The sequence below is a fragment of the Cryptotermes secundus genome, unplaced genomic scaffold (genome assembly GCF_002891405.2).
Source record: "Cryptotermes secundus unplaced genomic scaffold, Csec_1.0 scaffold1114, whole genome shotgun sequence".
Taxonomy (NCBI): Eukaryota; Metazoa; Arthropoda; class Insecta; order Blattodea; family Kalotermitidae; genus Cryptotermes; species Cryptotermes secundus.
Window position 1 is genome coordinate 100822 of NW_019737401.1, and position 14442 is coordinate 115263.

At 38.3% G+C, this 14442-nt stretch overlaps 1 protein-coding gene across 13 annotated transcripts in view; it reads left to right on the top strand.

The window, feature by feature from the left end:
- LOC111870405 (inositol hexakisphosphate and diphosphoinositol-pentakisphosphate kinase) overlaps window positions 1-14442 on the top strand; it is a 112280-nt gene that overhangs the window by 60202 nt on the left and 37636 nt on the right. For all 13 annotated transcript variants that reach the window (XM_023862662.2, XM_023862663.2, XM_023862661.2 and 10 more), the window contains exons 14-19: window positions 3287-3521; window positions 6828-7036; window positions 7313-7539; window positions 11099-11235; window positions 12262-12376; window positions 12466-12593. In XM_023862662.2, coding sequence (XP_023718430.1) covers window positions 3287-3521; window positions 6828-7036; window positions 7313-7539; window positions 11099-11235; window positions 12262-12376; window positions 12466-12593 — 1051 coding nt within the window. The remainder of the gene's footprint in view (window positions 1-3286; window positions 3522-6827; window positions 7037-7312; window positions 7540-11098; window positions 11236-12261; window positions 12377-12465; window positions 12594-14442) is intronic.

The window sequence follows — 14442 nt, forward strand, 5'->3', positions numbered from 1 at the left end:
GTATGCGAGTAGAAACACTAGAAGGGTGATTGTTTTGTGGCGGAACCTGATGTAGATCATACACTTACACAGCTGCTATTTCTTCAGTTAACTCATAACTAATGGCTGAAAGGGAATGGGTTGGAACTTATCCACTTCTTCTAAAGAATTTGAATTGTTTTATGAACTTACCCCTGAAAACTATCTTGTTACTTTGTTGATGGTGCATTTATTCAAAATTCTGAATTCACATTACGCTTAGTTGTCGACTTACGACCAGAAAGAAATGAAAAATAAATGATTATTAAAATGTAACAGTTTTTAAAAATAAATTATAAAGATGATAAAAAGATTAGAAAGGTTAAAAAATACTCCTAATAAATATATGGCTGACAAACGACCAGATAGACTTACGACCTGTGAGTCAGAACGGAAGTCGGTCGTAAGTCGACGACCAAGTGTATTGGTGGTCACTTGTGTTCTAAACAAAACAAATTATGGTATCAAGAACAAATTAATCAACCCCTTGTTACACTATCCAGCCACTCTAACTCCATAGAACAGTGTTCTTTTTGAAATGCTAGTAGTCGCTTGGGTAATCAAGATGGTTTTCACTCTGTAGATAATGTCAGAGGTTTATTACCCTCTTTGCAGGAGCCTACCATGGAACCTGATTCTGAGACATGATTCAAATTGACACTCTCACATTCAGTTTCTTTAAGATCAGACTAAAATTGTTTGTGTAGTTGTCATCTCTAGTATGTGTGGTACATGACCCACCCATCTCATCTTCCTTGAAATGATCACCCTAATTAATATTTGGTGAAAAGTACAGATTATGAATCTCCTTCATATGCAGTTTTCACCGTATTCTGTTACTTCTCACTCTTAGAGAAAATATTCCCCACAGCACCCTATTTTGAAACATCTTCAGTCTAATCAATTCTTACTTAAGGTAGGAGATCTAAATTGCACACGCATACAAAACCACATATAAAATTATAGTTGCATATATTTTTATTTTTTACAGGATTCCTCACATCCCACACACAAAATTATCTCATTTTAGGCATGAAAAGACTTTCCAGAAGTTGTGTTCTCTTCTATATCCCTCACTTTTCTTCCTGCTCCTCCTACCACTCCTTTATGCTAAAGATTTTCAACCTGTCATCACTATTAGTCTGTCTCTCTTTTCGGCTGTCCTGAGAATGTCTTGCCAGTTATTTTATGCTTAAGAATTTTATAAGGTGGTTTGCTTATAACCGTTGTACATTTGTACTGTGGTTTAAATTCTTATTGTTTCTTCCTTTGTTATATATGAACATATTTGTTCATATCATTCAGATAGCTGATTTTTAGTAATCTCATTTCATATGCTTGTAATTGACTTGTATTCCTTATTGGCATAATCCATGTCAGCTTCTGCCTAGTTAGTTAGTTATTGGAGAGCGTGGGTTTCCCCATGCACTTAGACCTGTATTGGTCCATTGTGCTTCCCTCTATGATATTCTACCAGTCTCTATACCCTACCGATAATGGTGTGTACCATCAGTCCCGCCGAGCAAGCGAGTTCGGCCACTTGCTTAGCGGTGTCTATATGCTTACCCCATCTATCAGAGGCCTTAGAGACTATTGTTGGGCGGGAAACGTCCTGGAATTTGGCTCAGTGATCTCCTTTGGAGATACGAGGTTCTTTTACGTGCCGTAAAGTTACGACACGGGACACATGGCTTAAAGTCCCTCCCGGAGGACTTGTTCCCTGAATTTTTCCGCCTTTAAAAATTCGACAACCTCCGCCGGGTATTTGAACCTGCATACCACGAGTCATGAGGTGGGAACGTTACCTCTAGACTACGGAGGCCGCTTCCAGCTTCTTCTGCTTAGTGTGCTTAGAATTAACATTATTTTGTAGACATTTCATTTTCACTGTGTTTCTTTGTTGTATTGCACAGAATGCAATTAATTGTTCACATCTGTAATTAAAACCTGCTGTATTATGATTTCTGTAATTCAGCAGCCAAAAAATTATTACTGTTGACATACTCTGTTATTTTGTTGTTTAACTCAATTTGGATTAAACTTGTGAAGTGCCTGTAAATACCATCACCTTTTTTATGTAGCTGCTGGTATTTTCAGGCTGTAACTGTCAACAGTTTACCTTAAATTTGTTGTTAAATATGATGATTATGTAGTTACTATAGGATTCTGACGATGGTGTATAACACACTGATATGTTGGGTTTTTGGACTTTATCCATCGTCCTGGTTTTTAAGATAACAAATAAAAACACGACGTTTTGGAAACTGGATCTGTTTCCGTCCTCAGGTGAAGGAAAACACCTATTCAGTTGGGTCCCTTAGAAAGAGCTAGCCTCAATCACTGGACAAACCAATGTCACAAAACATGAAGATTATAAACACCTGAGACCAGGCTAAGTCCATGAGAGCTAATAAGAAAATTTGTTATGAATATTTTTCTTATTAGCTCTCATGGACTTAGCCTGGTCTCAGGTGTTTATAATCTTCATGTTTTGTGACATTGGTTTGTCCAGTGATTGAGGCTAGCTCTTTCTAAGGGACCCAACTGAATAGGTGTTTTCCTTCACCTGAGGACAGAAACAGATCCAGTTTCCGAAACGTCGTGTTTTTATTTGTTATCTTAAAAACCAGGACGATGGATAAAGTCCAAAACCCAACATATCAGTATGATGATTATGATTCCTACAAACATCTGTTTTTCATAATATTGCATTTGTTCTTATCATCTCTACTTGTAATTGTAACTGGTACTTTATTTGGAAAAAAACTCAATTTCTTTTGTATCTACATTAAAAATAGAATTAAAATTCTGCACTTTGTTTCTCCTAGCCTCATGATGCATATTTTTCAAATAAAACAGATTTTCTATATCCTACATTAAATAGCACAATTTTTTTTACTGTAAATTTGTTGTGCCTTGTATATTTGATTCTTACAATGCAATACATGATTTTTATAAATGTATGTCATCCAAGAACTTGGCCAATTTGCCAGGTTTCATATAAATTGGCCAGTTAATGCATGAGAAAGTGATTGAGGCATGAAGGATGTATCACTTTACAAGGCAGCTTTTCTTTTCTTTCTTTATTTTGGCAAGAGGCAGACTAAAATGACAAAGGATGAAAATACGGTTACATCACATTGTTGAGCTGTAAAGATAAGCAAAAGTTTCAGAATCTTTCATGACAGGTTTCTCTCTGTTCTTAAGTTACTCATACTATCTTTTGTTATTATTATTGTGGAATGTGCATTGAATGTGGTTGGTACAGGTGAATACGCTGGTACACAAGGCCTGGGCCTTCTTCGCCTTCACTCTACGTTTCGCCATGATCTTAAAATATATGCATCAGATGAAGGTCGTGTCCAAATGACAGCTGCAGCATTTGCAAAGGGACTGCTCGCTTTGGAGGGAGAGCTGACGCCAATCCTGGTGCAAATGGTGAAGTCAGCCAACACAAATGGACTCCTGGATAATGACTGTGATTCCAGCAAGTACCAAAACATGTAGGTTCCATTTGCAAATGCAAAGGATGTCTCAACAGAAAACTATCCCTTGAATTACATAATATGTAGACTTCTTATACACAAACCAGTCCTATAGTCTTGACTTTTCACCATTTTGAATAAGTAACAAAAAACAGTGAATCATGGCATCTGAATTGAATATTAGCTTGCTATGAAGCAAGAATTGGTCATATTTTAACTATTTATTTTATAATTCCTTTTGTCAAATGGCCCTGCTAAGTGTACACTGTCTACTTTGCAAGTCCTTTTTTTCTTAATTTTTCAGGATTATCTTTAACTGTTATTTTGAGTTTTTTGATTATTTTTATCAGTTCTATGCAATTCTCATAAGCATGGCATATACCAGTTTTCACAGAGAGATTAAAATATGTTCTTACTGTATGATGGTAGTTAGGAAGTATTTACTGTCAAATTTTTGGTGTCTTAATTTTACCCGTGTTAAATGGATTCATTATCACAGTGGCTTTTCACATTCTCATACTGCAAAGTGAAAACATGTCCTGATAAGAACAATGGTTAGGAATATGTTTAATATGAGTTCGTAGATAGACAGCAAGAGCTGATTCACTAGTCTGAGGAGTGAGTAACTAAATGAAACTAATAAATCATAATCTCACACAATAACACCTGAACAACAAATGTGATTACTAAACTCACATGAAGGAGAATCATTCTTAAGTAACTAATGGTTGCTCACCTGGTGAGGAATTTCACCACCCATTATGGAATCTGAAGTTTCGTTATTGTGTTCACAGGAGCCAACCACTGGTCTGTATCCCAAGCCCAGTAAATCCACTCCCACACTGTTTCCTTAATCAATAATCCTGTACAATTGAAAGTGCTCTGTTACAACTCTTTCATATTAATTTATACAGAGCCTTGTTTATCAGAACTTTTGGAAGGCAAGTAGAGGTTAACCTTTAATGTATGGACTTTTAAATTGCTGGCAGCCCTCTGTGGTCGGTATTTAAATCGCTCTAATTAATTAACATTGCAAACTTTCAGAAAAAAATACATATTTTCCATTCTATGCAACATAGAAACATAAACTAAAAACAACCTGAAAGACAATACAATTTTCTACATATACACAAAAAAGCAATTTTTACTAACGAAAATTAACTGTGATTATTTTGTCATGAAGTGCAAAATATAATCTTTATTATATATGTTATGAAATTCCCAAGGACTTACCCGTTATTTTTTCTTCAACCTTGAATCATGGTGATATTGTAAATATAATCATACTATATACAATAATATTTTGTTCAGACTGTACACGAGTTTGAATTGCGTCACTTCACAGTTTATGATACACTCTGACATGCAGTCCACCTCACACAAAGTGACATCACAAATTTTACAATAGAAGAGCATGCTCCTGCTTTTCTTATTTAGTGAAACACATGACATCTTTGTTTCCCTTTGGTTGGCCAGTGTTGTGAATGTTTCACCTCCAGTAGACTCAGTTGGACCCCAGGTAACCTTGGCCTCCCCTGAGAAATGCCGCTGACCGTGATATTTGCCTTGTTATATTCATCTTTGAGACTTAGTGATATTGTAAATATAATCACACTATATACAATAATATTACTGTACGCGAGTTTGAACTGTGTCACTTCACAGTCACTTCACTACGATATTCACACTGACACGTGTGGCACTTCTCAAAGCACTCCACCTCACACAGAGCAAAATCACACTTTTTACAATAGAAGAGCCTGCTCCTGCTTTTCTTATTTAGTGAAACACACGACGTCTTTGTTTCTCTTTGGTTGGCCAGTGTTTTGAATGTTTCACCTCCAGTTTACTCAGTTGGGCCCCAGATAACCTTGGCCTCCCACCGAGAAATGCCACTGACCGTGATATTCGCCTTGCCCAATTGAAGGATTATCTTGGAGGAAGGGGGTTCTAGCAAAATTGAATAAATTATGATGATTGACAAAGTGACACTCTCACCTGTTAGTAATACTCGCAAAATAGTGATGCAAAGTAATTATAATACTAGTCAAAAAGAGTGCCAGTCCGACACTGATACCGAAAGTCACAGTGGTGAAGATGCCTTTTACTCACAAAGTAATACTGGCTCAGTAGGTTTATACCTCTTCCAAGACCCAAAATAAAAATGATATACAAAGAAATATATGACAGTCTGACACTGACTTTCTAACTGATAATTCGCCACTGAAAACCAATCCTTGAATGCGTCAGACTTCCTTGAAGGCTCTGGAAGCACTCATATGCAAGCGTCAATGAATATTTCCTCATCAGTTCACGAAACAAAGCTGGGCTATATTTGGCTGAGCAGGTCATAAACAGTCATATCTAAACGTTAATAGTATCAAAACCAGTATCGTGATAAAGGATTTCATTGTTCAGAGCTAAGGAATGAACCGCTGACATGACCTTACAAGCATTTGTTTTGGTTTCAAACCCAAGGTCAAACTGTTAGCACTCGCAAAGAGAGCACATGTCCTGCCATATATATATAACATTCGGCCAACTCGGGTGCTGCTTGCTGCGCATATATATAACATTTGGCCGTTAAAGGTTAAAGAATAGAAATAAAATGCTTCTTAGTGAAGTAGAATGTTATCAAGACAAGTAGACTGTTCAGAGTAGGTAGAACATTTATTTTATTCTACCATTGGTCAGGGGGCACACAGTAGCATGGTTCAGACACTATGCTACAAGTCACAAGGTCGTGGGTTTGATTCCCAGTGAGTTCACTGGAATTTTCAATTGGCCTAATTATTCAAGCTGTCTTAGGGACCTGGTTTCCACTCAGCCTCTAACAGAAATGAATATCAGTAATCTTGCTGGGAGTAAAGGGCGGTAAGTGCATAAGGCTGACAACCTCACCACCATCTGTGAACAGATTGCCTAGAAAATGTGGGGGCCTCAGTGTCTCACAGGCCCCCACGGCCAGTTATGGTGATAGCTTTAACTTTTTTACCATAGGTCAGTGTTTGTGTAAGAAAAATAATTTATGGAAATGAATATCTCAGTAAGTAAGACATTTTTACTTATATGTTAATGTGGCCACGCCATAGCTCAAGCGGTTAGTCCCTGGCTTCCCACCGCAGCGGCCCTGGTTCAATCCTGGGTCTGGTCAAGTGGGATTTGTGGTGGACAAAGAGACTAAGTCCCACCCCCCTAGCATTAAAAAAAATTATATTAATGTCATTTTATAAACATGTTTAATTGTAATCTTGTTAATTTTAACCCTTCATTTATTAAAAATAGTAGAATCCTGTCAGTGTTCTTGGTTTTTGTTCTGTGCAGGGCAAAGTCTCGCCTGCATGAATTGATGCAACAGGATAGAGATTTCACAGCAGAGGACCGTGAAAAGATCAATCCTGGAAATGCACTGAGCATTTCCACTGCATTAGACTTTGTTAAGAATCCAGTGAAATGCTGTGAGCATGTGCAGGACCTAATTCAACGTCTGATGGATATTGTGCGAATCAAGAAGGATGATCCCAAGACCAAAGGTACTTCATACCTGTCCAGTTGGGAAACACCATTTGAGACAGGATTGGACACTGAACACAAAACATTTCAGTACAAACAAAACTGTGCGATAGAGATGTGCAAATCCTTTTATTTTTTAACTTGAACTTTTATGAATATTATCATTCTGGAATTTAATGATAATAGTACACTTATACTGCCACCACAACAAAGCCACACCCACCACCACTACCAAGGTGGTGCACTGTGGCAAAGATTATTAATATTCTTCAAAAGAATCTTGTTGTGCTTTGTAGATGCTGTTTTGTATCATGGGGAAACGTGGGAATTGATGGGAAGACGCTGGGGCAAGATTGAGAAGGATTTCTGCACAAAGAACAAAACTTTTGACATCTCCAAGATCCCTGACATCTATGACTGCATAAAGTATGACCTGCAGCACAACCAGCACACACTACAGTTTGAACAAGCTGAAGAGTTATATATTAATGCCAAATATTTGGCCGACATTGTCATCCCACAGGTATATTTGCCATTCTAGACATTGGTGAGTCTGCCTACGCAAAGCGACTTTATCTTGCTGTGAAGCCATTTACAGAAGTCTGTAATCTTGTTTTCATCCATGTTGTTATTCATGGTATTACAGGTTATATCAGCAGCCATATGCCCCAGTGCATGTTCTGCCTCTTTTGTCACTTCCTTTTTGTTTCATACAGCTTTGAGAGTAACTTACAGAGATATCTTAGCAGTGAAGAAAGCAGTCTTCTGGGATTTGGCACCGTGTATATGTGGTGTTAACCGACGTTTCGGAGGAACGTATCGCCTCCATCTTCAGGGTAGAAGGAAAAGTATAAGAAATCCGCAAGCGAAGAGACCAGATTTCTTATATTTTTCCTTTACCCTGAAGATGGAGGCGATACGTTCCTCCGAAACGTCGGTTAACACTACATATACACGGTGCAAAATCCCAGAAGACTGCTTTCTTCACTGCTAAGATATCTCTGTAAGTTACTCTCAAAGCTGTATGNTTAGCAGTCCCTACAAATAACGTGTTGCTCTGACAGAGCAGGAGAAGCATTTCTCCTGGGGTGTGATGCCATCTAGTTTAATAGAACTTAGCTGATGTTTTCGAGGAACATACTGCTTCCATCTTCAGGTCAAACAGGCAGGTAGCAAGCAGCAACTCAAGATGGAGGCAGTACTTGCTTCCAGAACATTGGTAAAGATTTACAAGACTACATGGTGTCACATCCCAGAAGATAGTACTCCTCATAGCCACTCCTGTGAGAACCACAAACCTCAATGAGCTGGATAAGTTGACTGTAAGACAAATATTAGTGCACAGAATTACTGGGTTTTAGGACCTTCCCCCATCATCTGGTTTTCTAGAGCAGTGTTCCGCAACATTTTCTACTCGCAGCATACCATGAGGTATCCATGACTCAGCACGGCACACCAAAATGTTATTCCCCTCAAAAGCGCTTGATATCAGACAAATAATATAAATACGTAAGGCAATCAACTTATTATTATAATATTACATTGTTATTTTATTATCATTAGACAAAAATCGACAATTAATGAACTTTAATTCACTGTAGAGTGTGGAAAATTCACTTGTATTGCTATTAAAGTAAATACAGTAATTCTACTCATACTCTCAATGTGATACTTGCGCCTGCGTAGCTGCGCACAGGCACCTGATTTGTGGTGGAATCGTTGACAATGCAAGTCTCATTTCTTCATCGATGGATTTGAGCTGCTCCCTCTTTGATGTCTTAATTTCCATCACCACTTTATTGCCATCAGTAAGTGGCCATACAGTCAGGAACATCTCAAACGACTCATCTGTAATTCTCTGTATCCACAAATTCAGCTTATTTACAAATCCTTGTATCTTATGCGTATTAGTTAGAATATTTTCATTCCTACCTTGCATCTTTCTGTTCAGCTCGTTCAAGTGTACGAAAATATCAGAAAGATATGCCAACTTACTTATCCATTCATCATCTGCAAATAAATTCGCGTACTCATGCCCCTCAACAGTCAAAAATGCACGCACCTCCTCATTAAGTTCAAATATTCGCATCAACACTTTTCCTCATGATAACCACCATACTTCTGTATGTAGTAGGAGTGTAGTGTGTTCTGATTCCATTTCCTGACACAAAACGGAAAAAAGCCGCGATTTGATGAGGTTCACGACTTTTACTACTTCGTCCAGCACAACTTTCAGAGAAGATGGCAAAGACTTAGCAACAATGGCTTCGCGGTGAATGAGACAATGATCGCATCGTATGTTAGGATTTACTTTGCATACTTTAGCTACAAATCCTTTAACACAGCCTGTCATAGAAGCGGCTCCGTCTGTACAAACACTAACCCAATCCTTCCATCTTAATTCATTACGTAACACATATTCATTAGTGGCACGAAATACTTCTTCACTGGTGGCTCGCTCGGGAAGTTCTTTGCAAAAAAATTAAATTTGTTGCAATTACATCTCCATCGATGTATCGAATGTAAGCAAGAAGTTGTGCGTGGCCACTAATATCGGTGGACTCATCGATCTGAAGCGAGAACTTCTGACTGCTGTTGATTTTCTCCTTCATAATGGCTTCAATGTCAGTGGACATGTCAATAACTCGGCGACTGATTGTGTCAGTAGAGAGAGGAATTTTTGAAATTTCACTATCAGCTTCTGAACCCAGGACTATTTTCACCATCTCTTTACAAGCAGGCATTAACAACGTTTCCGCTATTGTGTGTGGTTTTTTGGCCTTTATGATAATTTCGGCTACCTTATAGCTTGCTTCCTGTACTTTCTCTGAAACATATACTGCCGCAGTCAGTAACGTTCTTTGTTTTCTGTTTTGTTCCAACAAGCGACGAAAATAATTGACACCTTTGCTTGTTAGAGAAGAATGTTTTGTTGACAAATGTCATTTCAATTTACTGAGAACCATAGCAGTATTACTGAGTTTTTCACCACAAACGATACACTCGGGGATTGGGCACATTTTATCACCACACCAAAAAAAAACGTAAGATAAGTAATTATCACCATACTGCCAGTGTACTAATTTTTGTTTCTTTTTTTTCGGGCTCAATGCTTTTACTACTTGCACTCATGGAGGAAACACTCTGTATTATCCATCTTGAAAAAATAAAGTAGTGTAATAGTAATAGAAAATAGCAAGACTAACTAGCAACCACAATTTTCGAACTACTTCAGAGCACAGCTGTGATAGAACTGAAACAATTTAAAATGCGAGATCTCTACTCTTCAAATGGAAGATGCGACACATATACTGACTTATTTTTTAAATATTTATAATTTTAAATGATGTCCAACAATCGGTGGGTGCATCGTTTCAGGAAGAAAGTCATAATGTTGAAGAAGCTCTAACTTCTAACAAACAGGGGCAAACACCAAAACAGCGTTATAAAAGACAAGGAAACCCTTGCTAATCCCTGCAGTTTTAGGGAAAAGGACGTACACAGAACATGCAGTAAGTATATAAAAGAAGCCACGTAGATGTAAAAAAAATAAAAATAAATCAATAATGAAAACTATGATGTAACAACAAGTGTGAGTAAATAATTTTCATATAATTTCTTAGAATACAACACTGCTGTACATAAAAGATCATGGCGTGTAATAAAGAATAAACAAGCATCATCTTATTTAATCAGTGCAGTGGCTGAGAATAAAATACAAGCATATGAAACACAGTAACTGGGATAAAATAAAACGAATACAATTCGACAGTTAATTTCTTACAATAGGTAAAAGTTCATGTCACACCTTTCACCTTGTGACGGCACACCGGTTGCGGAACACTGTTCTAGAGAAGACCCAGTAAAGTAATTCTATGTGTTATACACCATCGTCAGAACCGTTTATAATCTACAGATATTAATGGTTTCTGATTTAACAAGTACTGCACCTCTTCTCTCACTACCCATTGTTACACATGATTTTCTAATGGCCCTATTATCCCAGGTAGAACCATCCACCTTTGTACTTCATACAAGTCTAAAAATAACTTGTAACTTGTCCTGACTTTCATTCCTGTTAGGAGTATGGGCTTACGGTGCAGGAGAAGTTGACAATTGGACAGGGAATCTGTACACCATTGCTGAAGAAGATACGTGCTGACCTGCAGCGCAACATTGAGGAGTCTGGAGAGGAGACTGTCAACAGATTGAATCCACGGTGAGGAACATTAATTGATATAATGTATTGAAACTGCCAAAATATTAACCCGTTTAGCACACATGTAACTAACTCAGTGGTCACAGTTCTTGAAAAAGTGGTCAATCTGCTAGTCAAGAATTTCCCTGAACTTTTTTGAACTTGAAGGTTCATCACTGTGTTCACATGAGTTCTCTGCTGAATTGTCTCCTGAGTGAAATGAGTTAGGTCCACACACTTTTCTGTAAGAACCCTTTTTATATTATCCTCCCATAAGAATAGGTTTAATAATGGAGTCTCTTCGGTGCTGTGACATTTCTTTCTTATTACAGACAGAATGAATAAGTTTGTAGGTTTCAGAATGTAATGTTTTACCTCATCCTTCAATCTATTGTGATGGAATGTTATCAGTTCCTGGTGATTTATAGCACTTCAATTTTCGAGTAACAGTTTCAGCCTCAGAAGAATTAAGGTCACGCTTTTATGGCTTGGCTAACTGCATTTCAATCTACCTGTTAACCCCATATACATTTAATAGCTGACTAATAATAATATGCTATTTGTATATCCACTTATTTATAAAATAAAAGTATCATAAAATTCTTGTAAATTTAGTGCTGAATTTTTATGTCCCTGGCTGCTGCATTTCTGTACTTTTTTTTATTGCTAGTGGTGTGGGACTAAGTCCCTTGTACCGCAGCCACTTCTAGCCTATTGTACCAGCCCCAGATGATAGGTGAGGGTGATTGTGGAGCAATTGGTGGAATGAAGATTGACAGGGGAAACTGAAATACTCGGAGAAAACTAGCCGCAACACCACTTTGTCTGCCACAAATCCCACTTGACCAGACCCGGGATCGAACCCGAGCCACCGCGGTGGGAAGCCAGCGACTAACCGCTTGGGCTATGGTGTGGCCTATTTCTATACTTACTGTCCAAATTTACAAACCTGTCTTCAAATGTTCTTGCAGTTCTTCAGTGAATGTTTTTGAATGCTGTGAAATGTCCTTTTATTGTAGTTGTAGTAACATACGAAGTGTTTTCCAGTTATTCACATGGCGTATCAAGCCCAGGACGACATGTGCGGACACGCCTGTATTTCACCAGTGAAAGTCATGTTCACTCACTTCTTACTGTGCTGCGCTATGGTGGTCTACTTGATGTGAGTCATTTTGTCAGTTCTAAGTAGAATTGTAATCACTGCTGTGTGAGAGAGTTCTGTTGTGACCTCACATGCATAATGCTTTGCAGGTGCAGAAAGATGAGCAATGGCGCAGAGCAATGGAATATGTAAGCATGGTGTCAGAACTCAACTATATGTCACAGATCGTCGTCATGTTGTATGAGGACCCCACCAAGGACCCTTGCTCTGAAGAAAGGTGCTGTCACATTCTGGGTTTGAATAATAATGTTCCTGCTTAAAATAGGCATGTGAAAGTGTCCTGTCAGATTCATCTGTATGTATCACAAGAATTTGCTTTATGTACTAAGATCAGTATATTTACTTATGTACTTACTCCTTGGCTCTGCATTCCTCAAAGAACCTTGGCCTCCTTTATGGGAGATGTCCATTCTTCTCTCTTATTTGCATTTTTCCTTTTCACATTCCACCTTCATAAAGGCATCTCTACATCTTCAACTGTCTCACGCCTTCCCACTCTTCTTCTTCCTCCCAGCTCACTTTCAGAAATTTTCTTACCACCTTTGTTTGATCCGGTCAGAGCACCCAACCTCTTCAGTCTTCTTTTAATATTGTAATGTGTTAGTGACTTGATTCAGGGTTTGGAGTGGTAATTGGATTTATTGAACACTTATAAATTGTAACTAAAAGTAATTATGGGGCACGCGGTAGCATAGTTGGTTAAGGCACTATGCTACAAGCCGGAAGGTCTCAGGTTCAAGTCCCGATGAGGTCATTTGATTGTTTTTCAATTGACCTAATCCTTCCAGCCACACCATGGCCCTGGGGTTGACTCAGCCTCTAACAGAAATTAGTACCAGGAATGTTGGAATATTCTTGGGGGTAAAGGGCAGCCGGCACATAAGGCTGACAACCTTACTGCCACTTATGAGCCGATTGTCTAGAAAATGTGGGAACCTCAACATCTCACAACTCTATAGGCCTCCACGGCCTGTTACAGGGATCCGTTTACTTTTTATATGTAATTATAACAGTCTCATTAATTCACATGCACTGTGAATCACTACAACACACATTAAGTTTTCTCAGTTTGTCATCATTAGCCATTGCAACTTTATGGCTCCCCAAAATGCAGATTCCTCATCTTTCGTGTTCACATCCTTACCTACTGGTGACTCTCCCAACTAACCCTGCCCCAACTGTGAACTCTCAACTAACTAGTCTCGTTCATGCTCACCATATAACCTCGGGACAGACCCCACAGAAAACATCACTCCCAACAATTCCTCCACTGTTGCATGTGTGTCCATTTCCACAGAAATATGTTTACCCAGCCATTCCCACACAACAGACTAATATCTGCTATCACCTCAGGGGTTTCATATAATTCTTTGTTTCTAGGTTAGCTCTGATTCTCCAAACGTCTCGTTCAGTTACTGGTCCAAGATAAGTAATGTTTGCTGATGTAAATTGCAAGGAAACAGAATGGGTAACAAGTTCCATCATCCCTGACTTACCTCACAATTTTAAGAATTTGTTCAATATGTATGAGCACATACAGATCCCATGTACTCTCATACATTCAGCGCAGTATTTGTTATGTGATGTTACTGAAAATGTTGAACTGAACATTATTTATCACATGATGTACTCATCAGCACAGAAGTATTGTGTTGCTGTTATCACCATCCCCCACAGTTTATGTAAGCCAGATCCAACATTCTTAACAAAAACAATGTCAGTAGATAGACTTGAAAGGATTCTGACGATGGTGTATACTGTACTTCTTTTGGCTTATTTTGGACTTCACCGATCGTCTGGTATATAAAAGACAAAAAAAAACACGACATTTTGGAGACAGATCCAGTCTCTGAAACGTCTTGGTTTTTTTGTCTTTTATATACCAGATGATGGGTGAAGTCCAAAATAAGCCAAAAGAAGTACAATGTCAATAGAGATGAAGTAAGCCTGTGTGCTGCCCATTTTGAAAATGCCGAAAGCCCCTGGGAATCTTTTAATGATTATCTGGACATATTGGTCAGAATGAGTTGAGTCTACTGAATTCTCCAAACTAATATGTTTATTGG